This window comes from Cyprinodon tularosa, unplaced genomic scaffold (genome assembly GCF_016077235.1).
Source record: "Cyprinodon tularosa strain WSP-4 unplaced genomic scaffold, ASM1607723v1 ctg702, whole genome shotgun sequence".
NCBI lineage: Eukaryota > Metazoa > Chordata > Actinopteri > Cyprinodontiformes > Cyprinodontidae > Cyprinodon > Cyprinodon tularosa.
Genome location: NW_024039455.1, coordinates 312,561 through 330,136, shown reverse-complemented (window position 1 = coordinate 330,136; position 17,576 = coordinate 312,561). Strand labels below are relative to the sequence as shown.

Sequence of the window (17,576 nt, the reverse complement as noted above, 5' to 3'; positions counted from 1 at the left end):
AAAAAAAAAAAAAAACATTATATATGTATATATATTATTTTACAACATAAAATTTATAAATAAATTAAAATAAGTTCAGTGTTTACACAATTATTACCTGAATCTGTAATAATCTGCAAAATAATCTAATAAAATTTTTATCTGTATTGGGACAATTGTGAAGAGACACTTATGTTATCCTACTTATTTATATTCATACAAAAATAACTTAAAGAAATTTCATAAGATAAAAACAATTTGCACTCTTGAACAAAAAAGTCTGATAAATCTACAATTCTTAATTTCTTAAAAGTGACAGAATTTGACATCATAATTTTCTTCATATAAAAATAGAAAAAAAAATGTCTTACTGAAATTAACGCTATGTTGTCGTGCAGTACAACATTCTATTATCCTAAAATGCAACAATCATTGAGTCTGGGGCTTTAGAAGCAAGTATTGTGCTAAAAAAATATTTGCTTTTGTTGCACAAAATGGTCCAAATAATTGAGCATCTTAGGTAGGGTAAACATTTAATGGCCATCATCGCCACCAAGGTCACCCTGCAAACCAGTTATTAGATTGCTAATAATTTTTTCCCATAGGGCAAAGTTAATTTGGACGGTTTGTTTTCTTTGATAAATAAATTAACTATAAAAAAAAAAAAACACATTCAGATTATCTTTTAATACTCGATAAATCTGTTTGATAATCTTAACCATTTAAATTTCACATAAAGAAATTCATAAGGGGGAAATAATTCTTCAAAGTACTGTAAGTTCAAGTACTGTAGATATATAAATAATATATAAAGTGCTGTAAACATTTTCTCATACTAAAGTAGGTTTGAGGTCATCTTTGAACACAACGGGTCGTGGGGGTCGGTAAAGGTCCGTATAATCCTCATATTCGCCGTCAGACGAGTCTGACGAGCTGTCTGAGCAGAGGTAGGAGTCTCGCTGCAGGCAGGAATCACAGAAGGGTCGATGGTAGTAGCAGTAATCCGTGGAGCTGCTAGAGTCTGAATCCCAGTATCCACTCGAATCTCTGATGCACCGATGGTGTTGCCTGCTGCTGCAGCTCTCTTCCACGCCATGCTGAGGCGAACAGTCCTGTCCAGCACAACGCCACAGTGGGCATCTCTCAGACCTCATAGCACAACTTGGATAGTTCTTGATTGCCTCCTCTTTATCTCTACCCCCCTCATTCTCCTCCGCTGACTTTTCTAAATCCGAGACACTGGCCTGAACATAAGAACGTGCATCAGCTGGATTCTGGTGTTCGCAGGCGTTTTGTTTTAGTCCTAAATTGGGAACATCTGAGCCTGTGTAGAAACAGGAAGGGGACAAAGTTCTCCTGGAGGTTTGGAAGCGACGCCGGCGTTTTCTCATCATGTAAGGAGAGATACTTGGGTAGTTGAATACAGAAGGTGACCGAGAGGAACAGAGGGACAGAGGGGATAATGTGTTCCGTTTGGGTTGAGAAGAGGCTGTAGATGCTTCTGTGGCTGCAGCAATGCTCAGCTCCTGGATGATCTCCTGCAGCTTCTCGCTGCTGACAAAACCAGTCAGTTTTGGATTTGCCCCCATCTGCAGTGACAGGCCACCATGACCGATGAGTTCAACCTGGGAGGGATTCAGTTTTCTATGGTTTTGAAGAGAAGTAACAAAGTGAACAGCCTCTTCTGCTGTCCTTCCAGGAAATGTAAGGGATGAAGGCTGCTTCTGCTCTCTCACTCTGGATCCTTCTATGTCTCTGCTTTCAGATTCAGCGACATCTTTCTGGGTTCCACTCGGGGGTCCGTCATCAGTGAAGGGGGAAGAAACTATGTTAAAATCCACCGAGTTTTGGACAGAGAAAGTCTCAAAAGACTTCATAGGAGCATTTAAGATATGGGGATGCAGAGTGAGATCATCAGAGGTAGCAGGAGGTAAAATTCTTGATTTTGCATCTCTTTGAGAGACAGAAGAAGAGGAGGTTCCTTCAGACTGAACCTCAGTTGCCTGTGTGGAGGAGGAGTTGAATTTTGTAGTTGAAGAATCAACATCCTGGTCCACGATAGGCTGGCTTGCTGTCATGAGCCTCAGGAGTTTATCCTTGGCATTGTTTACCTGCTCCTGAAGACTATCAATCACAGCATTCTTCTGAAAAGTGAAGAGAAATATGAAAAATTGAAACCTTTTGAAAGAGAAAAAAGCTAGATATACCACACAACTGAAGAATCACACCTCAGATAGTAACTAATCCGTATCCAATCCTTGTGTTAAGATCAGGTTCCAGGTCAGGCCACTGAGCAGTGGGGGCTTTTAGCACACAATAAAGCATTTTCTAATTCTAAAAGAGTGACTCCGCTGGCCGCTACATCCGTACATAGGGGTTAAGTTATTCAATCGATTTTATGAAGCAGCAGATTTTTTTCCTGAATAATGTGTCCCTAGATGACTAACTAGAATTGAGAAGAAGTATGTTATGAGCTGAATTAACATCAGGTTGGATCAAAACAGTGTGTAAACAGGCTAACATTAGCCAGACATTTGACCAAATTGCTCCAAATGAGAATTCCTACCAGCATTATATTGGATTTCTAAATTACCTGTTTAAAACTTTGTGGGGGGAAAAGAAAACATAATTTTTTTTTATTTGGATCACTATTAGGGACAAAAGATCCTAATCTTTTTCACGAGGAAAATAAGGTACCAACATTGCCCCTCACCATGTAGCTGTTACATTTTTAATTTTTTCATTGTTCTGTCATTTTCTTTAAATTTTAACCTTTTTTTTTTTTAAGCACTTTTCAAGTATTAATAGAATCAAACCAAAGCTGTTCTCTTTACAATACGTAAGAAGGGCTCCTTTACCACTGGTTGTACCTAAGCATAACCTGGATTTTTACAAAAGTTGTCATTAAGCCAGTTGTGCTTTAAAAGTTTAATGGAAAAGGTTTCTTTACTTATGTTATGATACAATCAGTGAAGTGATTTAAGACCATCATCCATTTTCCGTCAAGATTATCCCAAATGGGGTCTCGAGGGGTGCTGGTGCCTATCTCCAGCTGTCTATGGGCGAGAAGCTGGGTACACCCGGCAGGGCAACACAGAGACAAACGACCATTCACACACACACTCACACCTAAGGAGAATTTAGAGAAGCCAATTAACCAGTGTTAATGTTTTTGGACTGTGGGAGGAAGCCAGAGTACCCAGAGGGAACTCACGCGTGCTCAGGGAGAACATGCAAACAGAACCCAGGCCGGGAATCAAACCCAGAACCTTTTTGCTGCAAGGCAGCAGTGATACCCACTGTGCCACTGAGCAGCTCATCATAGACCGTCAAGATCAGTTAAATAAAAGCCCTTATTTGGAAATAACTGTGTGAATAACTAAAAACCTTGAATTCAGATACATCTCACGCACTCAGGTATGCATACACACACAGTAAGTATTTGTATTGTCTTTTTTGTCTTTATTACAGTACAGTAATAAAGACAGTGAGAAGCACAAAAGATAGATAACCATAAGTTTTTAGTAAATTAAATAAATTAAAATATTTAGTAAAGCAAATTCTGAGTGCAGGATAACTGTGTCTGAGCATCTCTTGTGGACTAGGTAGCATGGTCATGGTCTACTGATGTAGTTGGAGCGTGACTATTGAACCTTCTAGTTCAATCCACTCTATGAACCGCAACAGGCAAAGGAAGTTAATGCCAATTTTTCAATTAAAACCTAAAAAAACAGAAGACCTCATATAGTTGTTCATGGAGCTGCATATCTAAGGACCACTTTTGGTTGTCAATGCTGACTGCAGTCCACTGCTGAAAGTGCTGATAATAGGCACCGATAAACAATTATTTCAGCCCATAGTTTAGTTGAGATAAATGCATTTTACCCAGCTTTTTAGCAGGGCAAGAAACGTGGGCCTCGGTGACTTCATTTGAATAAAAAAGATCAGTGTATGAAATACTACACCACCATCTCTGTTTAAATTAACGTCTTTATGAGCAAAACATGTGAAATTACCTCGCTCAGGAGCTTTTTCATTGAGCTGTTTTCCCTCAGCAGGAAGTAGAACTCATCCTGGCTGTACACAGACGGCTGGCTCTTACTGGGGCTGCTGAAATACTTGGCCATCTGACTCGGGTTGTTCTGATCCTCTTCAAAATGCCGCCACTGCGTCAACTGCAACAAGTCAGGTTGGATATTTGAGAGTTTTCTGATTTCAAACAACATACACTCCTGCACTTTTTTGTTCCATTACCCCTCAGGTGCATTTAAAAAATGCAAAATGACTGTCTTACTGCGTCCAACCTCAGCACCGATCGCACGTTGTGAGAGGCCTTGCTTATGCAGCTCAACAATCCTACCACGTTCAAAGTCAGTGAGCTTTTTTGCTTTTGCCATCAGGAGGTCTTGACAGTGTAAAGACTTGACAGAAAATGTCACGGAATCCAGATTTTTGCACAGCCTTTGGCTTTTAAAGACTATGGTCTTAAACTTTTGATCAGCTGAAAAAATAATGTTTGAGTGTAAATGCAGTTTTCAGAAAATTCCCCGCTCAAAAGTTCTTGTCTCTTGCACTGATTTTTTTCCTTTAACATTGTGAAGCTCTACTTTGAACCTTCTTAAGATCCAATAGTGCAAAATGCAAATTCTTGCAATTTTTTCACTGGTCTTAAGATTTTGATCAGGAGTGTATCTTCATATGAGATGTAAATCCTTTCAAGAACATCTAGGCTGTGTTATAGTGCAATGCTCATTCTCCAAAAATTTCCCCTCCCTCCCACTAAAGAGGCATTCCTTTATGTTAACGTAAACCTGCTGTTAGACTCTAAGAAAAGTCATAAACCTGTTTGCAGCAGCCAACAAAGCTTTGACTCATTAGTAGGACTTCTGTGTGAGTCATCTTCTCCTGACAGACATCGAAACCTCAGCAGTGAGTACAACAATCTCATGTCAGGTTTATTGGTTTTACCCTTAGAACAGCTCATACACACTGTCATCTTTCCATCTGTTACAGTTTCTGCCTGTGGAACTGACTTTTTTTTATGACAGATGAAAAATAAAGTTTTATTGCATTTTCAGTTTTACATTGAGACTGTAAAGCAAATTAAATACAAGACAGGGTAATAAATCTAATAAGTGAATTATTCTAAATATTTTTTCTTGAAATTGATTACAATCCATGTTTTGATAGTAAAGTCATGCATCTGTTGGGTCTAACCTGCGGCACAAACAGCATGCAGTTAGTGGCCAGTGTGCAGATGAAGATGGCTCCAGCCACAGTGCTGTAGACCAGGTTGGTCCAGGTGTGCAGGTAGACGAACACAGGGACGGCCACAGCGGAGGAGAGGGTAACCAGAGTGACGGCCGTTATGATAGTGGGAGACTGGTTGACTGGAGGATGGCTGACATTGCTGGTGAGCCCAGCCAGGTAAGTGCCATACAGGAGAAGACAACCCTGGATAAAGAGGGGTAGAAGTTAAAGAAAAATGGTCCAGTTTGTGTGTTTGTTGACTCAGATTTAGCTCTAAACTATGTGGAAACAGTATAAACTATAGATGTTGTATATATGTAATACATCTTATTTAATTAAATATTATCTGATTTGCACATTTATTGTGACTTTAAAAATAAACACTATAATGTAGATTGACAGGAAAGTTTTTAGCAATAACCCCAAATATATTTTAAGAGGTTTAGTACAAATGTATTGATTTTCATAATAATTTCAGTGCAAGGAAGGATAATTGCTGTGAACCTAATTTTATTGGTGAGGATATTTCTATTCTAGAAGTAACAATGCAGATAAGGTGCAATCTTGACAGCTGATTCACATTTCAGAAAGTAACACCTCACAAAGATTTTCTTTTTTTTGTTTTTCAACTTTAAGATCATTATTATTTAAGAGCCTAAAAAAATGTGTTTTTAGTACTGGATCTCAGACCTTATACTTTTATTGTCACCCTTGGTGAAGGCGTTTAAAAAGTCTTGAGATCAAGTGTCTTTTATTTCATTGACATAAGCTCCCACTGAAATATCCACACAAAATTTAGGGAACATATTATTTTTTTTGTTTTAATAAATCACCAGTGCCACACTTTGTAGGAGAGTCAAAAAATGTGGATGATCAGAACACAGTGGTTCTTTAGATTTTATAAGGGCAAGACCACATTTTGGCTACTTGCTAAAGCAGATGACAGCAAGTAGCGTCTGCTTTAGCATGTGGTTGAAATGTGTTCTTGCCCTCATTAAATTTAAAAAGAATCACTGACTTCTAGTTGGTATTACTCTTAAATCGGTATCCATGCATTTCACTCTATTTACTCAATGAAGTTGGGCAAACTTCTCTTCTCCCTTCATTAGTCTAGAAACTGTTATTAGACAATGCATGACTTCCTGTTCCCAGCTCTATAAATTTGACAAAGACGACCATGGTATTGTTCCATATAAAAATGTGCCATTTAAAAAGACAGGCAGCTGTGGATTTTCATAGATCGGGAAAAATCAACAACAACATAGCTACTTGTCTATACTGGCTCTCCATTATGAGCAACAATAAAAAAAAAGTGCAAGGCTGAATGGTGACCTGTTTAGTCTGTTTCCAACATGAACTGTGAAAAATATTGAGGTTTTAAACAATATTCTAAGTGACGTTCGAAAACTCTATCCATTTTAGGGCATGTTTCAGCATTTGAAGATGACTTTTCACATCTTTACCAAAGATGCCAATGATTGTGGCGGGACCTTTTCAAGTTAGCTTTGGTATGGGGATTTTTCTGCCCATATTCACTTTACCTCTTTATCTCTGCTATTTCAAGTCAGTGAGAAGAAGCCCTCTGGATATACTCATCTATCTCAGAGAAATTTAACATTTGTTCTCTCCAGAATTGTCATGATCTTGGCACTGATGGCAGGCTTTCATTCACCTGTCTAGCTCTGCCTTGTTTCTCATCACTGCTCATCTCTTCCACCTGCTCCTGCTTATATTTAAACTCCTTGTCCCCAGCCATCAGTGCCAGATTATTCTGATCTCTCCTGTCATCTCTGCAGCCTTCTTGGCTTCAGCGTCTGGAAATCTCTGGCAGCATCCGCTGCGTCTTGTCAGCCGACCGGCTGGAATCATCCTCGTTCTCTGGGCACGGACTGAACTAAAACCAGACATTCCTGCTTTAGACGTCCTAGCCACGGATACTGCAGATCCACAGCTTGTCGTTTGAATAATTGCTTTTTAAGTTATTCCCCCGTCTGTCTTGCCTGAATTCTGGGTCCCTCTGTTCTGAGTCATTACAAATATGTATAAATATGGCTAAAAAATAAAGTGTATAAACTCTATCACTGTGAAAAGGTGGAAATGTAGTAAATTAGTGGTTTGTCACTGCAGAAAAACAACTAAAAGTGCTGCTTACTTTCTGAACAGCGGTAATGATGACCCATATATTTGAGTAATCAGATGAACAAGAGTCCAGTTGTGACAACGGGTAGGAGGCGTCTCTCTCAGTCACCTGTGTGAAATAAAACGGAATATTACATGAAAGTTGACACATTTGGTGGATTTATTTTAAAGTGTGAAAAAAATCTACTTTTCTTGCACTGTTAAATAAGTCAAAAACATTTTAAAGCTTTAAGTCTTCAGGTCCAGCCGTGGCTCTTTTGTATGTTGCAGGTGATCATCATGACCACCTGACATATAAATCAATTTGATAAATTACTGTTGGGTCATTATAATTCTCACCTTGGCAACATCTCGGTCAAATTGCAAACACCTGACAGGGTCTGTAAGAGTCCAAGTGGTGAGAACCAGAATGTCCAGCAGGATCAGGAGAAACACCATGCCAATCAGCTGGATGTCTCGAATGATCTGAGGCAGAATCAGAAGTAAGAATAAAGATGAACTCTTTTCACCCGAAAAGCTTCAACAGGAGGAAACTCCAACTTAAAGCATAAAAACATCTAAGAGTGATTCAACACCAGGGCAATGTGCAGCCATGCAACAGTGAGGGCAGGTTGATTCTCTTAAAAATAATTAACTATTAAAAAATAAAATATCAGAAGAGCACAAGAGGACAAGATAAAGACTGTTTTAGAATTAGATTCTATCTAAAAGTATATATATAAAAAAATTAAGTTATCAGGTTTTAAAAATATATTACAACAATAGTTACACATAGTATTTTTCTCTAATTGAAGCTGTGTCGCAGATGTTACTATGCCTGATATATATGCGATAAAACAAACAAAATCTTAAATTCCCAAGCTCCCCTGCAGGATCTTTTTGAACACCTCTCTGGTCTGCTGTGTGAAGAAAAAGCCAATGTTCTTAACCTTTCCTATGGTGATGCTTTATAAATAAGAAAGGAAAGAATATCCTGGATATAAGCTGCAGAAATTACTGTAGTTTTCTTCATAGGGTGGCTGGGCTATGCCATAGTGCTCATTTGCTATGATAAAATTAGCTTTAAGCGCTTACTATGCAGCAACATTATATGGGATGCAGCTGCTGATTTTTTGCTTTGCTTTTTTATGTGTCTGCCCTTCTCTTACAGGTTGTAATCTTTGTCAGCACCATTCATAGCAGTAGGTTGCAGATGCATTTACATTCTCACAAGGCAGAATTGGCTTAAATACTAAAACAGTAATTATTAGGACTATACTTTTAATAGAGAGTAATAAGAAGACAATAAGGTGCCTTAAGTAATACTAAGGAACATGACCAACAGCAAACTAGAAGAGCATGCCCACCACTCTCTTGTCTGGAACACGCTGAGTGAAAACTCTGTAAAGTCTCCAGGTCTTCCCCAAAATTGGTCCAAAAACGAGGGTGCCTCCAACACAAAGTGTCCACATCCGAGCCTGGAGAGGAGAACACCTTAGGGATCACCTTAACATTTATATCCAAAAGTAAAAAAAGCACAGCCAAGATTTAAAAACTTACTTGAAGCATAGTAACAGGCACCTCAGCTTGTGTGGGAAATGGCTCCTGGACTGCAAACAGAAAGCCGCTGATATATGTGAGGATACTTCCAAAGAGAGTCATAACGTTCAGGTTGGGACTGGACATCTTCACTATCCTGATGGAACAATGCAAGCAAAGTGAAATATCTTTTATTATAGCCGGGGTCTGTCTCTTCATAAATGTATTCTTAATCCTCCTCTATATTATTAAACATATTTATTACTCTACCTGTTGTTTTTGAAGCGCAGGGTGAATGACAGAAAGCAGAGTGCCAACAAGATGCCAGAAGACAGCATTGTCCAGACAATGGCTCTGATCACTGGAGAGAGGGTTTGCCTCGGGATGTCTGCTGCCAACTGAACAAACAAACGTTTATTCCTCAGAAAATCCCATGAACCTCCTGCTCCTGTCATTATGGCATGCTTATATGTGTCCCAGATCCCAAGTTTCTTCAATCCATGATGCAAAAATTAAAACCAAACACGGATTCATTATAAAAGTCAGAATTTTATTGCAGGAAAATAATCATCAAGGGTTACAAAACAGGATCATAAACTGCAAATCATAAAATGGTATTAGGTTTATTGAAACAATTGAAACATCATAAAACATAAAAGTATTGAGCAATTTAGGTGGTCAAAGGCAAGATAATAAGAGGTGTCAAGTTGACCCCACTGTGATTCCTTCGAGGGTTGAAGTAGGGGAAAAGTCTCTCAGTGAAAGTGTATCCGATGTATGTGTAAACATGGGAATGAGAGTCAGAGTTGTAAAAGGAAACCTGCCCCCCCTCCATGTCCACATACACCCCAACTGTTTGGGGCTTTTCCACTAGTGGCACTCGGACAGGAGGGCTGCTGAGTGCCCAGTAGCTCCCATCCTGCCTCATCCCCAGGGTCCAGTAGCCTCGTTGAGGGTTTAGCAAATTCCCACCTTTTCTATTGACTGACTCCAGTCCTACTCCGATATCCCATTCAGTCTTTCCTTTCACCCGGACCTCGTAGTAGAACCTTCCGAAGGAAAACCCCTCCTTTCCCAGGACGCTAACACAAGGGTAAAATCTCTTTGGATTGTCAGGGAGGTTTACGGCCACATCGCTGTGATACACCTGCTTCCTGTCTTCAGAAAGCACCAATTTAGGGTGAGCCGTGTCTGGATCCAAAGTCACATCAACAGCACATGCTTTGACCCGCTTGAATTCAACCTCACAAAGTCTCTTTACCTCTGCCTTTATGGTCTCCTCAAGCTGGTTTGCAGTTTTCCTGAGTGCTCTCCTAACCATCCCCACATAAAGTGCACTTTGCACACAAACCTCAGACCAGTCTTTGACGTTTGGTTTAGTCGAGAAAGCTGGAAAACTGTGGAGAAGGTAGAGATCATCGGTTGTCTGAGAGAGCAGCTCCAAATCTATGCTTTTGTTTGTAAGCTGATCAATCTCTTGCTCAAGCTCCATCATAATACCAGTAGTCTTGCTTGTGACACACCTCTCTGCTTTGCTGAGATAGCCTCAACCACTTCTGTTTGGCCGGTCTGAACAACTTGCATTAGTTTGTTGAAGACTTGCAAACTCTCTTCAACCTCCTTTTCTGCATTTCTTTTACTGAGCTGAACAGCTTGACTGATCTCGCACATTTTCTGCAGCCGGCTGTGGATTCCTTCTTGCACTTCCGCGTTCATGCTCGCAATCATATCTCTCCTCTCTCTGCTTTCATGATCTATAGGAACTGTTTGATGTGCCTTGTGGTCTTTCGCAACACAGGCCTGGCACACGTACATCTGGTCAGTGTGGCAGAACAGGTTCAGGAGGCTCTTGTGCTCTTTACACAGTCTGTCCTGCATGTTCATCACAGGGTTGATAAGAGTGTGTTTCTTGAGGGTGTCTAGAACAAGATGGGGCTCCAGATGAATCTGGCAGAATGAAGCCAAACAATCCAAACAGGATTTCAAAGCTTTTACCCGTTTATCAATGCAGACATCACAAGCAACGTCTCCCTTAAAGCTGAGCTGGGCCATACTACCAAGCTCATCTTTATACTTCATTTCCCCGTGCTCTTTAAATTGAGCAGCCACCTCTGATATGAAAGTGTTGACTTTGAGGTCGGGCCTCTTGTACAGCTTATGTTTACACATAGGGCATTGTGGCAGATTGGTGCTCTGCCAGTATCTCTGGATGCATTCACGGCAGAAGTTGTGCCCGCACGGAGTGGAGACCGGCTGGTTAAACACATCCAGACAGATGGGGCAAAGGAGCTGCTCCTTCGACAGAACACTGGCGGCTGTGGCCATATCTGGATACACACCCAGAAAGAAGAGGAAAACAGGTGGGATTTTATGGAATAAGTTGGTTGGCTTTTTTTATTTTTAGTATCAGTATGTTACTAGGCTTAAAGAAAACGTGCGCCCTGGTTAGCCCCAAACAGCAACAAACACACAGTGTTATGTTTCATCACAGGTGTCACATGTTAGCGAAAAAGTCTTCATGTTAGCTCTGCTTAACAAACAATAGTACAGCAGAATATTTACTGAAATAGAGGATTAAATACCACAACAAAAACCACTAACAATTTGGGTCAAAATGTTGACTTACTTCAATGCAATTATTAGCACTTAAAGCCACAAAGCATAAGTTGTTTCCAAGAGATGACTCACCTATTTTTGGTTCTTTAAAGAGAGAAAGACCCAATTGTGTTCTTTGTCAAAGTGTTTCCTCTGCTTTGTCTTTTATTTGAGAAGTCGGATTACACTTCCTTTCGTCTGCCTTATGTTGTTGGTCTGTGCTCACTCTTCTCTTTAAGGCATCGAGGACAGAGGAGATTCTAAACATAGCTTCACAAGTCCATCCCCATTACCTTTCCAGATCTCAGCTGTCTCCAGCAAGAGGAATAGTATTGCAGTTCAAGCAAACGGACAGACATAAATGCATTTATAGGAAATGTTTCACTTATAAGAAGAATAACCAAAACGTGCCGAAACAATTTACAAAAAAAAATCAAAAAGCAAAGAACTAAAAGGAGAAAGAATATAAATGTGAAAAACTACAAATAGGTCATCAATTCCAAAAGAAATTTGCTTTCAATCATAATCTGCAAGACACATTTTCTTTCAGCAAAGGAAAGCAATCCTGAACCATGTTGTACTAAGTTATTTTATGAACAGAACACCTAACCATCTACCTTACCATTTGGGAAGTTTGAAGCTGAAAAAGAGAGATAGATATTTATCCATTTCCCTTAGATCAAACATTAAAGAGTTTGGCTTCATTCCTGCCGGACCGTTTCTGTGCTGATTAGATCTTATTTCATATACATTTTCTTTTTACATGCCTTTCTTTTGCACAAAAGTAACACAGGTTGTATATATTTTGAAAATAAAATATCCTGATATTTAATAGTCTGCAATGCCAGGCTTCCTCCTCATGTCTTTGGGACGTTAAGTTATAGGGTCTAAATTTTGTTGCGTAGTGTTAATAACTGGCGGATGAACCTAATTTCAGTGCAACAACAATAAGCTTTTGGAGTTTTCTCATTTGTCTTTCCTGTGCTACTCAAGGTTTGTTGCAACATATTCTGAAGTTGAAAATTGTACAATATTCTACTACTTTTTAGATTCTGCTCTGGTTTTAAGTATTTAGCTTTTTTCCTGTAGCCTTTTTCCGAGTTAATAAAATGAAATCTATTATCTAAGTAAAGTTCACATTCCATTGTCTATCCTGTTTCCATTTTGTAGAGAGGCTAGGAGAAGTGGGATTCCTTGTATCATTATATATTTTTTTTTATCTTATCCGCACATTGAACATTTATTGAAATATGATTTTATTTAACTTGTGTAGATGTGACTGTACATCCTGGTACTATATCAGCACTTGTATTTACTCTAAGCTGCATAATTAACAATAAAAGCAGAAAAATTATGAAACTAGAACTAAAGACATCTTTTAAAGAAAGCAGTTGAACATCTTTACCTTTCATTAAGAAAATTTTTTATTTTTTATCTATATATTTACAAGACAATATTATATATGTTTAGATTTCAAAGCTGTTAAAAGCGAAACATTTAGAGGGATCTCTGGAACCGTAAGTTGTGTTTGCAGTTGGATTACTATTACAGCCAACATGGAGGTTTACTGGTGCATATACTGTAGGAAGAAACTGGGCTTCACAGCCTAAAAGAGGCTAGGAACTGGTCCTAGTATTTATGCTAGTGATGATAACAAAAATTCCTCTAACATTGTGTGAGTCTAAGAACTAGACCAGTATCTTGGCTGGACTCATTCTAATTCATTTTCTTCTCCTCTACATTTTCTTTCCTAGTCTGGTTATGGGTGTTTAACTTTAATAACAGGCAGTGAAAGGACATAAAAAAATTTTAATATGAAGATTTGAATTGAAAATACTAGTCGGCTTTTGCTTGGTACAGTGTTTATAACCGTTGTTTGACATGCATGATAGTTGCCATGATCACAAGCAAAATTAAAGAGATTTCCAAATAATTGTGTCAGCCTCAAAAACATCAAGCCAAAACATTTAAATGTGTGAACACAATACATCAGTGTATGAAAATGAAAGCATGACAATAAATCTTTACAACACTGCCACAAGCCTTTAAGTCTGATTCAAGTATCAAACAGAAGACCTAAGGTTGTTAGTTGTAGGAATAAAAATTGCTGCCTAATGTGCAAGAAGCAGCATGTAGCTGGAAACCTGAACAAGCATCAGTTTTATAACACTAACTCATTTAAAAGTAGTATTATAAGATGCAGAAACCCATGCTTTTAGCATAGCAACAAAAGGTTTTAAGAAGACTCAAAATAAATCAGTCATTTATAGTCAAAGAATAATCTTATACTGAATTAAAGCAAATAACTTTTAACTCACCTAACAGTATAACTAACAACTATTATAAAATACATATCACTGAAGCAGTTTTGTGCTTCATTTATTTGTTTAAAGATGACCAAAATCTTTAGAAACCTTAAATCAGTAATCAAAAACCTAAGTTAAAGCCAGTGAGATTCTTTGTCTCACAGACAGTATAGAATCACAAGGGAATGAACACAAATGGATAAAAATAACCAATGAATGCAACTGAGATTCATATTCATTTGTCAATTCACCAGAAGTTAACTGAGCCTAAAGAGTCTATAGTGTTGGGCTCATTATGCTGTTTTTTTCCCCATTGATTTCTATGTATTTAATATATAGCTCAGTATTATCCCCAGGGTAGGTAGCCATTTTTGTTTGATTGGTAGGCAGAAATTCTCCGCTTTAGACCACCCACTCCTGTTGCATTTAATTGTATGCCTGTTTCTTAATTGAGCATCTATTTATTTATGTATTTATCTTTAATTAGGTCACAGTTAGTCCACATTAGGATCTTATTTTATTTAATTTCTTTATTTGATCAGGGACAATGCACAAAAAAACATTAGCCTAAGAAAGAAGAGATGTCATGGTTATAGGAGTAAAGGTCATTTCTACCTGCAGTCCCGGGACAGGTTGATGTCATACTTACAAAAGTTGATAAAATATATACAGAATAATAAGTGTAAGCCTCACTTCAATAAGTACAGTTTTGCTTTGATAATAACCACTGTTACGTCAGGCGTGTAACTATACTATAGTTTGTGCATGAAATTGTTCCAAAGCTGTGTCACTTTATCAGGAAACAATTGTTGACTAAATGGGGTTCTGCATCTTGGAACGCTGCACTCTCCTCTGGCTGGCGACCGAATGGCTCCAGAAATTCTCTCCGGATTGAGTGTGATAAATTTTCTCAAACGGCATGCAGCAATTTTGCAGATTATTTTAAATAGAGCAGAAATTTGATTATATTTAAAGAGGTTCTTAGAACTTGGAATGTTATATTTACTTTGTACCTTACAGTTTTGGTGCTGGTGAGGTTTTTTATCATTCATTTTAATGGCTCTTTTATATAATGATTCAAGTTCTTCTAACAATGTTTTACAATCCTAAGACCAACTAGACATGCCACACAGAAGATGTAGAACAATCATAGTACTGAGGTACGTATTTTAGGCTTTTGTAGTTATTGAATTTCTAATATTTTTATAATTCATCAAGTCTATAATTTTTTTGTCCATTTACTTGAATTTCTTGAGCTTTTTGTAATTTTACGTTTGTTTAGAAAAAACACATTGAGACAGTTATATTGAGGTTTTAAGTCAGGCAAGATGACTGTAACCATTCTGCAACTTTTTGCATTTCATTTGATAATTGGTCAGCAACCTCCAGCTCGTTTTCCCCAAAAGTAAAGATCACTATCATCAGCATACTTCTCACAGAAAAACACTTAAAATAAGATTGGAATAAGGCTGGATCAGAAACCATGTGTATTGTTTCATCCCAACAGTAAGAAGGATGGTATTCTTTATTTAATCTTCATATTTTTACATTTGAAAACCTGCAGCAAAGCTGTCTGTTTCTCCATAACAGCCACAGACATCATCTGCATGCCAACTTAAAACTGAGACTATAAAACCGCTTTCCAGCATGTAAGACTTCAGGCTGGTTTAACATAGAAAACAGAGAGAAATGTGTGCCTATTGAAGTATGGTGAAGGGATCTATGATGCTGTGGGCCTGCTGCTCTCCAAATGGCACTGGGAACACTGTTCCTCCATGAAATGTTTTATATACCCAGAAGTTAAAAAAGAAAACAGCAGGATTTTCCCATTCAACTAAAAAAAAATGGTATATTTAAACATAGTGTAGGCTTATAAGAATCATTCAAAATATTTAAATGTAAACTGTAATATATTGTATAAATAGTCTCACAGCAGTGAGACTAATAGATGTAGGTTGAGAGAAAGATTACCGTGTTTAGTCTGCATAGTCTCCTTAGGATGTCTTGGCCATCCTGCCTGCTGAATCCAGCCTGGATGAGGCAAAGTGGGGAATCACACACGGAGCTGCAGTTCAGCTTAGGCTCCATGACTGGCCCCAAATCTGTCCACTATCAGAAACACATCCTGTGGAACAATCAAGCCAAACAAAAGGAAAAAGTCACATTTGGAACTTAAATAAGTTGCACTTCTTTAGTGGAGTAGAAGAAATCACAACTTCAGCACACAAATTTCTAAATCCTGAGGAATTTTGTCTTTTTGTTCTTTTATTTTTTACAAAAACATGAACTTTATCTAATTATTTTAGCTGAAATATGTTGCGTTACAATCATATCAGAGCAATAGTTTGTGTAGCATCAGCAGTTGTAACACCTGTGCACGCCACAGTGTGGTGCTATGTCAGAAACCCAGAGGAGTGAGGGGAAACCAAAGATGATCTATCATTGCACTGAAGATAGAAAACAACCACAGATCAACAGAGAAGTTTCTGTTTGTCTTCAGTGTTCAGAGAAATGAATGAGTTGGTTGACAGTCAGCTTTTAATCACGTCGACAAATTCTGCTGTCAGCTCAGCTGTTTGGTTAGAGCGTCTGAGACTGAAGGGGTAAACTTTACTTGAAACAAAAGTTTTTCAGTGCTGCCAGAGGCGTTTTTCTTTTTTTTATGAGGTGCAGGTTGCTCCGACATGCTGAAGACTGGAAAATGAGGCACATCTGATACTCTGTGCTGAACCTAGACTTAAGTCTGATGATTGTAATTGCAGATGTGACTCATTCGCATGATGCCAGGACTAGGATTCCTTTTACTGATAGATATTGGCAGACAGGTGAGTGTTCATGTGAGCGGACTGATTTCAGACGCTGCACGTCTCTTCACTGCATATAAAATGAGTAAGGCTGCCTGAATGACCTTGAATGTGCTGAGTAATTACATATACAGACACAAATATTTAGATTTCAACTATCCAAAAAGCAACAAGTCACATGATAAAAAAAAAGTACATGGCCAGTTAAACAAAGAGGCTGTACTCATTTAGGAAATGTCTGAGGTTCCTGTTCATGTCCTGTCGTCACTGTCCAAGTTTAGATCACAGCCCAGCTTCTTCCCGCAGGAAAAACCGTCAGGGATAGGCATTTCCTCCAGTTTTTCAAACCCGCCGTCTAGTTTAAAGCTTGGAAAAGAGCCCACCACTGTGCAGGTGTCTACCCAACATTCTGCTTGGGGTGTGGGAGGGCAGTAGGGGTCATTTTGTAAGCAACAAGAATGGCTTGCGACTTCCTCTTTCTCCCATTTTTCTGGACATGTTTTGACAGTTCATAAAAGTCATGAGGAGTGTCTTCCTAAGTCCTGAAGGCTAAACCACAAGTAATACCTGAGCTGCCTGTGTGTAAGCGTGTGTGGGATGGGCTTATATCCCGTCTACAGTTCAGCTTTCATTTGCTCTATTCAATTTGTTTGTTTGTTTTACCCACATGACTTTTGGTAACAGTTTTAAAAGAAAACATTTTGTTAAATTTTGAGTCAGGTCCAACAATTATCTAAACTGTGAAATACAAATAAATCAATTGCATTTCAGTTGTTTTTGGTTAAATTAATGATTGCAAAATGTTATTTTCTTACAAAGCATTAGTCTCTTTGGTTATGTCCTAAAAGCCAATTTTACTTTTCTTTGATATTTGTAAATAAAACTGATTATCATCCCAGCATGTGCAGCTGTTGCACAAACAGAAGGAATTATGAAACGTTTTAAAATTTGACCTCAAGAAGAGAAACTATCCTAACCTAAGGGG

At 38.3% G+C, this 17,576-nt stretch overlaps 1 protein-coding gene and 1 pseudogene across 1 annotated transcript; both read right to left on the bottom strand.

The window, feature by feature from the left end:
* Positions 1-809: 809 nt before the first annotated feature.
* On the bottom strand, positions 810-9,341 carry gpr156 (G protein-coupled receptor 156). Its single transcript, XM_038268554.1, has 8 exons — positions 9,157-9,341; positions 8,908-9,043; positions 8,715-8,825; positions 7,708-7,833; positions 7,382-7,477; positions 5,197-5,433; positions 3,996-4,154; positions 810-2,123 (listed from the first exon to the last, which is right to left on the bottom strand). The coding sequence occupies exons 1-8, from the start codon at positions 9,339-9,341 to the stop codon at positions 810-812; spliced, it is 2,364 nt and encodes a 787-aa protein (XP_038124482.1).
* A 74-nt stretch (positions 9,342-9,415) lies between these two features.
* On the bottom strand, positions 9,416-15,906 carry LOC119772220 (annotated as a pseudogene).
* Between the last annotated feature and the right edge of the window lie 1,670 nt (positions 15,907-17,576).

Excerpts from the sequence above, each read along its gene's own strand:
- gpr156 (XM_038268554.1), bottom strand. The coding sequence starts at position 9,341 with ATGACAGGAGCAGGAGGTTCATGGGATTTTCTGAGGAATAAACGTTTG. Across the intron at positions 8,826-8,907 it reads TGCCTGTTACTATGCTTCAA|GCTCGGATGTGGACACTTTG; the intron begins GTAAGTTTTTAA and ends TCTCCTCTCCAG. Across the intron at positions 4,155-5,196 it reads GCATGCTGTTTGTGCCGCAG|TTGACGCAGTGGCGGCATTT; the intron begins GTTAGACCCAAC and ends GACTTGTTGCAG.